The sequence below is a fragment of the Salvia miltiorrhiza genome, chromosome 2 (genome assembly GCF_028751815.1).
Source record: "Salvia miltiorrhiza cultivar Shanhuang (shh) chromosome 2, IMPLAD_Smil_shh, whole genome shotgun sequence".
NCBI classification, from domain to species: Eukaryota; Viridiplantae; Streptophyta; class Magnoliopsida; order Lamiales; family Lamiaceae; genus Salvia; species Salvia miltiorrhiza.
The window spans coordinates 39,135,834-39,150,866 of NC_080388.1; the positions used below are offsets into that span (position 1 = coordinate 39,135,834).

Below are 15,033 nucleotides of genomic sequence, written 5' to 3' on the forward strand. Positions count from 1 at the left end.
GCTGTGCATTCAAAGATTTTTTAGTTTGTTTTTTCTGTTTTTTTGCTCTCTTTATAATATCGTATTTTAATAATAAAAAATTATAAAAATAGTTGCTTGCACAATTGTACGAATGCAAATGGCAGTAAAGAGGAGTAGTATATTTTTACTTTTAAGAAGTGAATCTTCAATTTATTTATTAATGATGCATACAATCAATATTTGAAAATAGGCAACAGAAAATTCCACATCATCAATTTGCATAATAATCTTGATGGAGTGATTCACACTAAGATTTTTCACATAAAAAGTGTTTACAACTGCAATTAATTTGAACATGAGTATCAGAAAAAAAGAAAAATTAATGTAATTCTGAAAAATTTGTTTCAAGATCTTCTCATATCTATCCTGTACTCGCGTATGTGATCCTCCACTAGTGTACAAGTACATATGTATATAAGAACTTCCCGTGGTACATACATAAAATTATTTACCATCATCTTAAAACTTCTCCACAATATTTACGCGAGTGATTGGAGAAACATTACTCATCATCTCCCCTCCATCACGGTGTGAGTGACGTGATTGGCCGACGGCGTTTGCGTCGATGAACGGCTCCACCGGTCGGTGAAGCCGGGTTGCTCCGGCGCCGGCAGATGGGCAATCTCACTGCTCAGCATAGACAGAACAATCGATATAATAGGCCTATTCCTGGGGGATTCTTGAACACACAACAAACCAATGTGCAAGCATCTCATCATCTCTCCCTTTAAACTTGGACTAAATATTTTCATATCAATGAAATCCTCCACATTCTTTTCATTCCACAACTTCCAAGCCTGAACCCAACACAACAAAGTCGAGTCAACAGCAGAGTAAAATCAAACACGATAATGATCATTTCAACCTCAGCTTACATATCCAAGAAGCCCTAAAGAGAGTTCTTCGTTGTAGAAGCTCGTATTCCTTCTCCCGCTTATGATCTCCAGCACAAGCACTCCAAAGCTAAAAACATCAGATTTCTCGGAAAATCTGCCCCCCATTGCGTATTCTGGAGCCATATACCCACTGCAACATACTTAATTTCAGTTGGTAATCACTCATTTTGTACTTATACACACAATGTAGGTATATATACTTACTAAGTCCCCACAACTTTACCAGTGTTGGCTTGATCTTGGTTGCCACCAAATATTCTGGCCATGCCGAAGTCTGAAATCTTCGGGTTCAGATCCTCGTCTAGCAACACATTGCTAGGCTTAAGATCGCGATGGATTATTCTCAGCCTCGAGTCCCTGTGCAGATATAATAGGCCTCTGCCGATGCCTTCCATGATATTGAACCGTTTCCTCCAATCAAGAACGTCACGTGTTTTATCTGCAGATGAATAAAAACGATGAAACCTTTCCGCCTAGAGATTCTTGGACACTAACACAAATAGAGTCCAATCATCAAGCAAAAAATGAACTAACCAAAGAGATACAAATCTAAGCTTCTATTGTGCATGTATTCATAGATCAACATCTTCTCTCCTCTCTCCACGCAACATCCCAACAGCCTCACAAGATTCCGATGTTGGAGTTTAGATATCACCAACACTTCATTCATGAACTCCTTGGACCCTTGTCCCGACCCTGATGAGAGCCTCTTCACCGCAATTTTGTCTCCGTTGGCCATGTTTCCCTACCAACAACACCATGTTCAAAACCCCTTTTAAGTGTGTGTGTATATATATACATAATATGAGATGAACTACAAACAATAGTCACCTCATAAACTGGACCAAAACCTCCCATCCCTAACATATTCCTCGTGTCGAAATTGCTAGTTGCAGTTACTAACATCTCAAAACTGTACAATGGCAGCTCTTCTATCCTAACCTTATCCATATCACTTCGAAGCACAATCTCACTCAAATCAGATGGACTGTTTCCTTCCTTTTCATATGCAGAAGTTCTGTTTTCTCCTATTTAACAAGAAAAATACACGAGTTTATATATATATATATATATATATATATATATATATATCGCACTATACACATATATACATATATTCTTAAATTTCACTAACGTTTCTACCTCTTGTTTTGCAAGTCCACCAAGCGAAAGCTAGGCAAATTGATGCAGCCACAAAACTTGCAACAACTGAAACTATAATAGCTACTCCTTTATTGCTCTTCTCCTTATCTAAAACAAACAAACATTGTATTAACAACTATTTAAAATGAAAATACACAACCATCCAAACTGTCACAACATGTTTGTCTACTTTAGGGGCATTTTACAATTCAAGATTAGCCTAGATATATAAAAATAGTAGTAGTATAAGTTAATCCATTGTAAACTAAGATCGATTGAAACTTTGGGATATCTAAAGCCCTTGATAACTTCTACAGTTTGAGCTAACATTCTTGATTCATATCCAATTGATGGGGGAAGGATCGAAATAAAGACAACCAATGATCATGTATATTATCAATGCTGGAGGTAGCAAGGCTTACCAGCATCCGTATAGGCAACACGAATGTAGAAATCGGAACCAGCAGTGCCGGGAAACTTCTGAAGATCGATCAAGTCTCCACCCCAGAACATACAGCCAATGCCAGGATCATAGGCATAAGCGAAGCAGGAGCAATTCCTCAAGCACAAGCTCTCACACTCTGTCTCCAAACCAGACATCCACTGCATGAAATCCGGCACTTTGATGAAACTCAGCTTCGTGAATCCATCCTCTCTCTTCTTATCAGTCGCATTACTCTCTCTCTCACACTGCAACACACTCTTTCTCACACAACCGCCATTCCAAATCCCCTTATCCCATTCCACTCTGTTTCTAGGCTCGTATCCTCTCAAACAAGAGCAAATCGGTGTGGTTTGATCGTAGCAGAGAGCAAAGGGGCCGCACTTGTTGTAGAAATCGCAGTCACGGGCCGGGCCCATCCACCTCACGTCCCAATCACGCTTCTGATCATCCCAGCCAGCCTCAACCAGAACTCCATCAGCATTCAAGAAATTCCTCGAAATAAAACTCTGTCGGAAATTCCTAGTGAAATAGTAAGTCCCGTCTTCCTCCATTCCCAAGCTGAATCCGTCCACGTACACGGAATACATTCCGGTCACCCCCGTCAGAATCCGGCCGTTCCACGGCCCGCTCCGCCACACGCGGACGCCGTCCTTCCAGATGTAGACCTGAGGAATGCCGACGGCGTAGAGGCCCGCCGTGAAATTGCCCCGGCCCGGATCGTGGGGCGCCCGCCACGAATTCAAGTCGACCCGTTTCCCCGTTCTCGGGTTGTGAGTCACCCTCATTGTGGGGAGGAACGAGTCCATCGGAGTTTGATGGCTCTCCCATAAAGTGATTCCGCTGCCGGCGTCTCTCAGCACCAGATTGCCGGAGTCCAGCAGCTGGGCAGTCGCGTTCCGCGGCGGCGACGGCGGAGAGCTCGACGACCAGACGAGGCTGCCGTCGCCGCTGGTGAGGTGGAGGTCGCCGGCGGGGGATATGGAGAGCGAGCCGCGGGAGTCGGTGAGTGGGGTGTCGCGATTGGCAACCCAGGTGATGGAGGCGGGGGAGACGTAGTACCAGATGCCGAGGTAGCGGCGGCGGGTGGTGGCGTTGGGGGTGAAGAAGCCGAGGGTGAACTGCCTGCCGGCGGAGTGGATGGTGTCGGAGTCTTTGAGGATTAGAGATGCGTCGACGGTGTCTGTTTCCAGACAGGAGGCGTCGCGCAGCAGTGTGATGATCGAGAATTGGACAACAAGTTGCAGGAATTTTGTGGTTTGGAACATCATCGTGTGAACAAAACTGTTTGAATTCATTCAAGACTTAATCCATTTCAGACTGAGGTCGCGATTCGCCATCTCAAACACGTTATTCTTATCTGATTCTTAAAACTTTTTCTTACCAAATCTATAATTGTAGTAAATGTTTTTTAGCAGCCATACATATGCGATGCGAGGGCGCTGGCAAGTGCAAGTTGCTATCTCGATTTGTCAATCCATGATGACTTCACTTTTTCTTTTCTTTCTCGTTTCTTTTTATATTACACATTAGTATCAGTATTTGTTGGTTCAGCTTGCTTGCTAGGTTGGCTGCAGAGAATCTGACCAATTTGGTATTTGATAAAAGTATTGACAGACGCTGAATAGGCTTTCGACTAATTTGTTTGATATTACTCCTTGTTTGATATAATTGCAATTTAAATCCCAAAATTTAAGTTTTGTTGTAAATTACACTCAATCTTTAAAATATTTCAATAATTTTCCAACTTTCAGCTTCTTGTAAATTTGTCTCTATCCAAACCTAAAATATGAGGGATAATGTTCAAAAATAAAAAATAATATATATTTAAGGGATGTATCAAAAAGAAAATAACGACATAATTTTAAGGGACGGAGGAAGGAGTATTATTTTTGAACAAGTTTGAAACTGAAATGGACACTCATTCAGTTTTGAAATTTAAATTTGGTTAATAAGTGCGTTCAAAAAAAATGGTTAATAAGGACTTTTGATGTAATAATTGAATTATAATTAAGAAATATAAAAAATATCTCGAGTCATTTTTCTAATCTAAACAATGTTTATTATTATTATTATTATTAAAATACGTTTGAAATATATACTAATATAATTGAGATTTACTTAGCATAAATAAATTAATAGTACTAAATAGTAACATAAGTAGTCAATAACATACAAGTAAAGAATTAATTAAAAATAGTTGCTCGCAGCTTTCGACAGTGAGCTACAACTAGTGGAAGTCGGCGAGAGATAAGGGTTTGGAATATAGAGTCGGATTTGTAATTCTTGGCCTCAAATGTAAGGAACGATGCTGCTTAGCTAAACTGGTTTTTTTTTCTTTTTTTTGTCCTCAAGGGAACACCAAGCGGTGCGACTTTCTGTTTGTGAACAGTGAGCTCTCGGATTCAAACCTCACTGCTCCCCCTCCCCAACTCCCCGAAGTCAAAAAAAGAAGCTAAATTGGGTTTTGGAATTAAATTTGCTTAAAACAAGTTAATAATAGTAATAATAAATGTGTAAGACACAAATACAGAACACTTCTAAATAAAAACTAAAATTTACATTGTGATAAATAATAATAATAATAATAATAATAATAATAATAATAATAATAATATTTAAGAATTTTAATACGAGGCACTCTCCCGTGCAACCGGTTGCACCGTGCAATTGGTTTCTCATTTGTATGTTGAAGTAATGTCATTCGGAAATGTTCAAGTGTCATTTTCCGAATGAAGTAGTGTCATTCTGAAAACCAGTTGCACATGAGTATTTGTGTTTTAATAATGAGGAAAAAATACTTAAAAAAATTGAGGGGCTAAAAAATAGTTAAGAATTTTGATAAAGAACCAAGCACCCCAAAGAACTCTCTCGACGAGGGACTTTGTGTACCGCGATCGCAAGGCCGCCCAAAAACAGCTTTTGTAAAAATATTTCAACGATGAGCGAGTGTACGGTCCAATCTTTTTCAGACGATGACTTGGTGAACTAAAGAGATGACGATTCGAGAAACAGGGCGTTTAGCAATGACTCATTCGATGCTCGCCAATCACTCTCATCTAGTTTCGAAGACTATTTGGTGATAGATTCAATTATCAGAGATAGACTGCACAACTTCACCAATATTTGATCGAGCACATTTGGGAGCGATTTGGACCACTAGAGCCGAAATAGTTATTTTTATGTTTTTTTTTTAATTTATGTATAGTTTTTTTAATTTATGTATTTTTCTTATTTATGTTTAATGTAATTTCATGGTATTTCGATTATTGTAATTTCTAAATTTAAATTAACTCAAAATTCAAAAGCTCAAAACTAATTCATATGAGTCAACATAATGAACGAACTCAAAGTAGCAGTAGACTCATAAGTGGATCCGGAGCATGGATGAGTCAAGTATTGACTCAACCAATATGAGTGCTCTATGAATCATGAAAAGTTGCACTATTTTTTTAATTTTTAAAATTATTTATTACTCTTTTTATTTGATAAATATTCAATCAAATATAGTAATTTAAAATTTAAAATTAAATTATTTTCCGAAGAAAAATTTTGTGCCAAACAATCCGACGCTTTTAATCTTATTTGAGTCCATCATTCTAGTCTAAATTGAAGGCCAGTCACTGACGCACCGTGACTAATTTTTATTTATTTTTGAGCCAAAGAAAGAACTTGAATAACCGGTTACATCAAAAGGCAAAACCCCAACAGAAACAAGGGGGGAAGAATAGGTAATAGCAAAAGAAGCTTATCTATCAGCAATGTAATTCCCTTCTCAAGCAGCCATCGAATTTGAATTACATTATTTTTTATTTTATTCATTTTCCAACGTCCTCTTGATCACTATTCGTTACCAGCCCCACTATTTTATATATTTATGGCATATCTATGACTATGAGCCTCTGACTAGTTGCTAACATACAAGTAAATATATTTATTGATATCTTATAATTAGTGTCTCATATATAGATCGGAAATCAAGTTTGAATATATAGACATCGGAAAGAGAAAGAACCCATCATATATTAGCTGCATTCAACCCCTCATCATTGAAAAAGAATATTACTGGTGAGCTCGTCTCTAGATTTTATTTACATAGGTGATATCCAAGTTCGAAAGAGACAATAACAGATTATATATCAATTAATATATATTAAATGTTGAGATGAGTAGGCTCAATAATAAATTTGTGAAAGGTGAACAAAATCAAGCTACCAACTAAGAGATAAGAAATTGAGTGTGGAGAAATTTTGGGGAAGAAGATAACATTTTATTTGTTTTATTTCTATTTCTAAAATGACTTGCCTTACATTTAAATCTATAAGCCCTATTTATAGCCTATTGTTTAAGATAATACCAAGATCCATTTAACCTGGGTTTAAAGCCCAAGTAATAATAAGAATACAATTTAAATTACATGTACTTTTGTCTTTCAACACTGATCAGATTTGATCGGCTTTAAGCCTCCTAAGTATTTGGTTTTTCGCCTTTCTTCAAGTTTGACTTTTCGTCTTCAACTGATTTCTTTGTCGTAGCTCTTTAGTTCATATAATTCAATTACGACGAGTTGGAATTTACAACGGCTTTTTAGATCTGAAAGTTTCAAATCTTAGCTTATTTTTAAAATTTTTATGGACTTTAAATTAGCTGTTAGGCTTTTGAAGCCTTTACTCAAAATTTAGTCTTCTGAGCATCAAATAAGAACAACAGAACACCCTCATCAATATATCAAGCAAAATCACTTCTTAATGTGTCCACCACTTATTTTGATTACACCACCACACAACATGTGACTATGTGAGTCAACTCTTGAGACATCATATTTGACTCTACACAAATTACTATTAATTGTTAATTCATAATATTATCTAATTAAAGCTAACCTTGTATATATAATAAGATTTTTCATAACAATTATAAACCAATCCATCTTTTAATTAAATCTTTCATTGACGAACAACACTGAGGCTTCCATTCTGCTTTAATCATAAAATGATTAGCAATTTTGAATTGTAATTCTGAAAGAAATCCCTAGGTCTAAGCTCGCGTGAAAATAATTAAATTATTAAAGATAATTTCACATGATATTGCCATATTACTGATGCGCTCATGATAGATAGGTGAGTGATTGTGATATATCACATCAAATTAAACTAAGTTCATGCATATGGCAAAGAAAAATAAGTATATAAGATTATGTTAGAAAAAAAATTGTGACGCTAATTGCGGGATGTCGGGTCCATATAAAATTAATTATTTTGCATTCTTCTACGTTATCACTTAGGAATTAAGTAGTATAAAACTATAATTAGAAGAAGACTAATGGATTCTAATGATTGAGTAATTGAACATGGAAATTAACTTCAGATATCTGAAAGATGATTAGGATTCATTGAGGTTGAGAGTACGACGTTGTACTAAAGTGTCGCCGATGAGTCCTAATCATCTTTTAGATATGCCACCTCATATTCAATTTAGAGATAATGAGGGTTGATATTAAAAATTGAGTAAATATTAAAACTCATGTATTTTAATTAAAAAAAAAAGTCATATTAAAATTTGAAATTGGAGGAAAATTGGTGTTTTAAAACGTTTAATACTACTCACTTCTTCTCATAAAATTATACTATCAATTTTATCATTTTGGGTCTTCTCATAAAAATATGCTATCATTTTCTATTTTTGCACACTACTCCACTATAATTAATCTTTTTTTATTAATCTTTATTTTTCATAAAGTGGGACATTATATTTTTTCACTCACAATACATTTTATTTAACATTTCTTAAAATTCGTGCTGTTTTAATGGATATATTTTTGTGAGGGGGAGTGGGTACATATTATATTGAGCACTTTAATCGCATAGAGCAAACTTGTACAAAAGAAGTTATAGCAGAAACTTTTTATAATCTAAAGTAGATCATTGTGAAAAACTAAATATTTATTCTTTTGAAGTGTTAAAGCGGTTAGTTTTCGAAGGGGAAAAAATAGTTTTAAGATCATTAACAAAAATGTGAAATGTTAAAATACAGAGAGGAAGTAATCTAAGCATGCATTATGTTCGAAGAAGGATGCATCTAATACGGTGTGGGGTATATCATGTTGATAATTCCTAGTGAACGTTGAGTTGTACAATAATCGTTATTATCAACTCTTTGGAATGCAAAAACCTGGTTTATGATGAGCTTTTGCTATCATATAAAAGTTATTAGCTCAACCTAAATACACTATAGTCTGTTGATGCTGTTTAATTAATTAAGTGCATTTTGAAATAGCCATTTTGAAGAAGGGAACACAATATTTGACCACTAATTAAAAAAATACAAATTTTGGTCATTTATTATGTGTAAAGATTGTTTTGCCCTTAATTAGGGTGGACGGGATTCGAATTTGCGCGCGGGCGGATCTAGGATTTTTAAATTGAGGGTGAAAAAAATAATTTTATAAACAGTGATGGAGCTAGGATTTTTTTGAGGGGGTTGAATTTCTACGGGGGTTCGGGGACGGTAGCCCTCGGGAATTTTTTTTAGGCCTTCAATACATTTTAGACATTTTTTTTACTAAAATACAAATATAATAGTAATAACTCTGCATTCCAAATGCAAAATGTGTACTTGCAACTTTTTTGTTTAATTAAGAATTGAGGTAATGGATTGATTAAATGATGGGCTCGATCAAAAGAATGAAAAAGAAAGAGATGATGGGCTCTCTTTTTAGTTGGACCAATGGAATTTAGGATTTTAAAAATAAGATTTCTCTTTTATTTTGGATTAAAACATTTATTTGGGGGTGCAAGCCTTAAATTTAAAATAATTTATATATGAATATTAATACTATTAATTTTTGTTTTTTTGGGATGCAGTTGCACCCCCATGCACCACACCGGATCCGCCAGTGATATGTGCCAATCGAAAAAAAATAAATCTAAGTATATGGCACTAATGACACTAATATGTCCATAAGTACAATTCGTGCAACACTACATAAGAGAGTATATGACACTAATGACACTAATATGACCATATATAAGTACCATTTTTGCAGCACACTAAATGGAGAATCTAAACCCTAAATAGGAAATCTAAACCCTAAATGCATAATCTAACCCTACATGGAAGTGTTCAAAATAATCGCATAATTGTACCTAAGTATATATATGGCACTAATATGGCCATAAGTATCATTCTTATGGCACTAATAATACTAATATGACTATAAGTACCATTCGTGCAACATCGAGTATATGGCACTAATGGCACTAATAGTGTCATGTGTGCCTAACCCGCGTGCAATTCCGAATCCGATCCGAATCTGGTCCGCCCTAATTAAGGGCAAAATAGTTCTAAAATGTAAAAAATGGTCAGATTTTATGTTTTTTTAATTAGTGGCCAAATATTGTGTGTTCTTCTTCAAAATGATTATGCGAGTATATTATTTTTAATTAATTTGTACTTGAGTTCGCCTCATGTATCTTTGCTTGGTTATGTATCATGTCATTTATATCTTGTAGTTAATGGATAACACTAATACTCCACAAGTAAATACAGGATTTTGGACAATTATGGCTTAATGGTGTTTTAGAAACCTATTTTCTAATGTCTTTGTATTGATTTCTCTAGATAAATAAATTGAGGATTAGAGAGAAATATATGTGCTATTCTTATGATTTTTATATTGAAAGTGTCACACCCCAATTATTTCTGAGTAAATAAGTGTGAATCGAGACACAATCATTCAAAGGAATAAACATTGAAAAACCTTGACTTGAATAAATAGGATAATAAGTTTTCTAAATCGAGCAACGCCCCTTTAAATGACGAAAGAAAGACGTTGAATGATACAAGTCAATTAACAATATAACTATATCTTAGGATCAAAAGTTGAGTTTCATACTTATTATATAATCAATATCATTAACATAATACTAGAAGTCACGAGTCGAAACTTGACAAAAAGGTCAATCATAATATAAACATAAAAATCTTAAGTTTAGGATAACGAAAAAAATATGTATATACGAGCTAGTGCTATAATGGAAGTCAAAATACAGAGTTTAATCTAGCCTCAATTCCGCCCCCAATACTAATCAGTCAACTTGAAATTATTTAAAAATATTTCTGCGGACTATTAATCTACTTAATAGGCATGCATTTTCTAAAATATTTCACATTTTTGTAAAAAAAGTTTGTCCAATCATTCATAACATAACTTAGAAGATATTAAAACAAAAGTGCTTCTAAGCATGTTTTCATTCGTTAGCGTGCTATCCTCACACTCTTTTGTTACTCACTTTGATCCCAAACCTCTAGCCTTTGACGAATTGCTTTCTCCCATTATTGAACATGGGACATAACCACCATACATTGAAACACATGCTTCGAAATATATCCAGTCAGACACCCTTGTAATGACTCTTTCATTGTTAGCGCATGATAGCTATCAACCCATCAAGTTACTAACATGGTGTACACAATTATCAATTAACGTGTTAGATCAAAAGAGAATAGGTCTCGTATTACTAGTCTTAACTCAAAATGTAAAAGCTACTCCATCCGTCCCACTTCAAATGACCCAAAATTATAGGATTGTCCTATAGTTTTGGGCTACGGAGGGAGTATTAATTATTGATATATAATATTACGCCCAGGTTTTTAAGATTTAGTTGTATAAATATTGCAAACCTTATTTTCGCAGCTTAGGGCACTAATAATACCCTTACTCGATTTTCATTAAAAATTGAATTCATTTATGACAACCAATTTCATCATAAATATTCTTTATTTACAAAATACAAAATAATGCAAATTATTTTCATGATTTAAATCATACTCTCTATGTCTGATAAGAGTATGCTTAGTTTGTTTGACACGAGTTTGAATTAATGTTAAGTGAGTGTGTTGTGAGTGGAGAAATGAGTCCACCTGCATTGTAAAATAAGGATAAAAAGTAAGAGGTTAATGATGGGGTCATGTCCAAAGATGAGTTGTGCATACTCTTATGAAACGGACGAAAAAGGAAAGTAATCATACTCTTATGAGATAGAGAAAGTATAATAAGTAATTACAATTAATATACGCACATAATAACAATAATATATTATGCAATCATTTTCTAAAATAATTAATTAAGTCAAATTAGAGAGTCTAAAATTAATTAGACAACTAAAGCATTAAGCTAAGTGCTCAATTAATAAATTAACAAAAGTCCATTTTTAAGTGAAAATCTGCAGCCCATGTTTAATAAATCAACTTAAATCAATTAAAAATTTAAAACCATGCCTAATCCATAAAGAATGGATAGCCCATATTACATTAAACAGGGCCCAAGCTCATTGAGCCCAAGTTAAATACAAAACCAAGCCCAAAAACCATCTCTCCTCCACATTCTCTCCGTCTCACACACACACACACACAAAGACTCCCTCTTTCTTTCTCTTCCACCCGCCGCCTCCTTCTTCCGGCGAAGTCTCTGCCGCAAGCACCCTCTCTGCCCTCTCTCTCGTCGAAAAATCTCGGTCATCGCTTTGGATCAACAACTTAACCCAAATTCCAAAAATATTAGTCTCCTTCGATTCAATTATAGGGTTTCTTACCTCTGGGCTCCGACATCGCTTTCCCATATCCCCCAAATTGAAACCATTCTCTAAATCTTCCGAATTTCTTCAATCTCGCATCGGAAAATATGCCTCAGAGACACTCGAAGAACAACAACGATTTAGCATTCTTCACGTACGATGAGAAGCGGAAGCTAGGGTACGGCACGCAGAATGAGAGATTGGGAAGAGATTCCATCAAACCCTTCGACGCATGTTCTCTCTGCTTGAAGCCCTTTATTGAGCCCATGTCCTGCGCCAAAGGACATCTTTTCTGCAAGGAGTGCATTTTGGAGTGTCTTTTGGCACAGAAGAAAGATATTCATAGGTCACAATCTTGGTCTCTTATGTTATGTAAATTAATTTCATTTTTGTTTGTTTTTAAATGCTAAATGCTGTGGATTTGTGTTCGTCTGGTTCAATTTAGGTTGGATTAATGTTAGTCGGTTGTGAAAATTTATCTCTTGTGTGCTAAGTGAACTGTATTTTTCTTTTTGCTTTTTTTGTTTTTTCTGTTGACCTGTCTCAAGTAAGCACAGGACAGTGGTGTGGAATTTGTGATATGAGTTGCAGAATGAATATTGTTGATGAATTCTATATGGTTAGTTAACTGGCTTATGCATCCATTGATTGTTGATGCATCTCGTATGATGTTAATTATTTAAACATTGTGTTTGAAGCAGGATGGTATATCATCTTGACAAATACAGTGGACGTTAGGTTGTATAGTGATTGTAATCAACTTTTTGGAATGTAAAAACTTGGTTTGTGATGACTGATGAGCTTTTGCTGCTATTGTAAAAGCTATCAGCTAAGCCTTAATCCATTGCTTGGTGATGTATCATGTCATCTATTTCTTGTAAAAACTTGGTTTATGATGAGCTTTTGCTGTTAATCAATTTGTACTCAACTCTGCCGTACGTAAAAGATACGTATATTTGCTTGGTTATGTGTCATGCCATCTAGTTCTTGTTGTAGTAAATGGGTAACACTAATACTCCATAAGTAAATGCAGCTTTTGGGGAAATTGTGACTCAATGGTGTTTTAGGAACCTGTTTTCTAACGTCTTTGTATTGATATATCTCTGGATAAATAGTCGAGGACCAGAGAGATATATATGAGCTATTCTTATCATGAAAGAGATTTGTATTCAAATGCAGAAAGTCAGCCGCCCATTCTGCTCAACAGAAACAAGAAAAAGAAGACGAAGAAGAGAAGCTCATGCTGCAAAAAGCTAGAGAGCTCGATGCATTTGATCAGCAGAACCATGGAGCAATACCACAGTACAATGATAAAAACTACAATAGAGACAAGAACGGTTTCCATGGAGCTAACAGTGTAAAGGCCACTTCATATGAAGAGGAAGCACTCCGTACTATGAAGGCATTTTGGCTGCCTTCTGCAACACCCGAAGCTCCTAATAAAGTGCAGGCTCCGTCAGCAGACACAAAATGCCCCGAAGGGAACGAAAAACTCAGGTTGAAGACACTTTTTCCCGTGGTTTTCACGGAAGACACAAATGAAGAGAAGAGATCAACTTCCCTTGACAAGACTTATATCTGCCCTAGCTGCAAGGTGACACTAACAAATACACTCTCACTCGTGGCCTTGAGTTCTTGCGGGCATGTCTTCTGCAAGAAGTGCGCTGATAAGTTCATTGCTGTCGATAAGGTTTGTCTAGCCTGCGACAAGCCTTGCAAAGAGAGGAATCTTGTTAATCTTGCCAAGGGAGGAACTGGTTTTGCAGGCCATGGAGATCATCTCGAAGCCAAAGACTTTAAACATTTAGGAAGCGGGTCGGGCCTCGGGCTAGTAAGACCAGCAACCAAGACTTGATTTTGAGATTCCATAGATACAGTTGGAGTTTGTTTTATATCATATATTTTACCTTTGTTGTAATTGGACATCTGTTATTCATCTTTGTTGTAATGCAATCCTTCCCCTCAACTGCAAGAAACGAAGGTGCCAGATTGTATCTATGGTGAATGCACAGAAATTCGAGTTTTTAAGTCAACCTTAAATGTTCAAATTACGTGATTTTATTATATTTTTTGAGAAGTTTCATCGACACCATTGCTCTCTCTTTCTAATGTTATATTTTGCTTCAGGTCATAATTAGGCAATCGCGGCACTAAAAATAACCATTGTTTACTCGTTTCCAAATTCCTAACAATTGGATTTTGGGGTGCTTCTGTATCCGAATTATCTGAGGTCTTTATTTATTATTTTATTTTTCTTGTCAAATCAAACAACAAAATTAATATACTTTATCTTTCTCTTGACCGTGTGCATCACTTGTGGCGATACTGATTTTAATAAATATTGTCCATTACCAGTGTGCATCACTTTTGACAATACGAATTCTAATAAATATTAAGTGAATGTGTTGTAAGTAGAAAGAGAGACCTGCTTTATTATAGTGTTATGTGGTGGATAGTGTTAAAAAATATAAAATGCACACTCTTGTGAGACGGAGAGAGTATAAAATTGTGATTTAAATAGGTTAAGTTATTTAATTTTACCCAAAACAAATCAAATCAAACTGAAAATTTCGATGACACCATGAAGCTTGTATTCTTGTTTAATTTATTTTATTATTCCTATGAAAAATGCAAGTAAGTGAGGTCTTTGTTGGTACCTCAACTCTGACGAAATTCGCAAAAATCATGAAAGAATTGTTTTAGCAAGTCAAACAAAAACCTTGATATCATGAATGTTGTCTGAAATTTTCAACATCAGGGGATAATTGCTCTAGTCTTCCCTGCTTCTTCATTTTGTTTTGCAAACCAAGTAAGGTCGACATTTATATTTCTCGATCGTATACTAAAACTCTCGATAACAGCCGGGGAGCGTTTACTTTAAGAGATAGATAAGATTGACGAAACATATAATTGATCATTTAAATTATTCAATTCCTTAAACGAAGCATATGAATTC

At 35.4% G+C, this 15,033-nt stretch overlaps 2 protein-coding genes across 3 annotated transcripts; one reads left to right on the forward strand and one right to left on the reverse strand.

The window, feature by feature from the left end:
• Positions 1-236: 236 nt before the first annotated feature.
• Positions 237-4,011, reverse strand: LOC131012372 (G-type lectin S-receptor-like serine/threonine-protein kinase At1g11330). Of its 2 annotated transcripts, XM_057940300.1 has the most exons (7): positions 2,483-4,011; positions 2,061-2,168; positions 1,749-1,945; positions 1,452-1,662; positions 1,122-1,356; positions 897-1,047; positions 237-818 (listed from the first exon to the last, which is right to left on the reverse strand). In XM_057940300.1, exons 1-7 carry the CDS (start codon positions 3,798-3,800, stop codon positions 531-533), a joined length of 2,508 nt encoding a protein of 835 aa, XP_057796283.1. In that variant the 5' UTR covers positions 3,801-4,011; the 3' UTR covers positions 237-530. The 2 variants fall into 2 exon arrangements, with proteins under 2 accessions (XP_057796283.1, XP_057796284.1); XM_057940301.1 differs by lacking the exon at positions 237-818 and having other exon boundaries at positions 934-1,047; positions 1,141-1,356; positions 2,483-4,006.
• Positions 4,012-11,852: 7,841 nt separating this feature from the next.
• Positions 11,853-14,110, forward strand: LOC131012379 (E3 ubiquitin-protein ligase CSU1). Its single transcript, XM_057940306.1, has 2 exons — positions 11,853-12,423; positions 13,257-14,110. Exons 1-2 carry the CDS (start codon positions 12,185-12,187, stop codon positions 13,930-13,932), a joined length of 915 nt encoding a protein of 304 aa, XP_057796289.1. The 5' UTR covers positions 11,853-12,184; the 3' UTR covers positions 13,933-14,110.
• Positions 14,111-15,033: the final 923 nt, after the last annotated feature.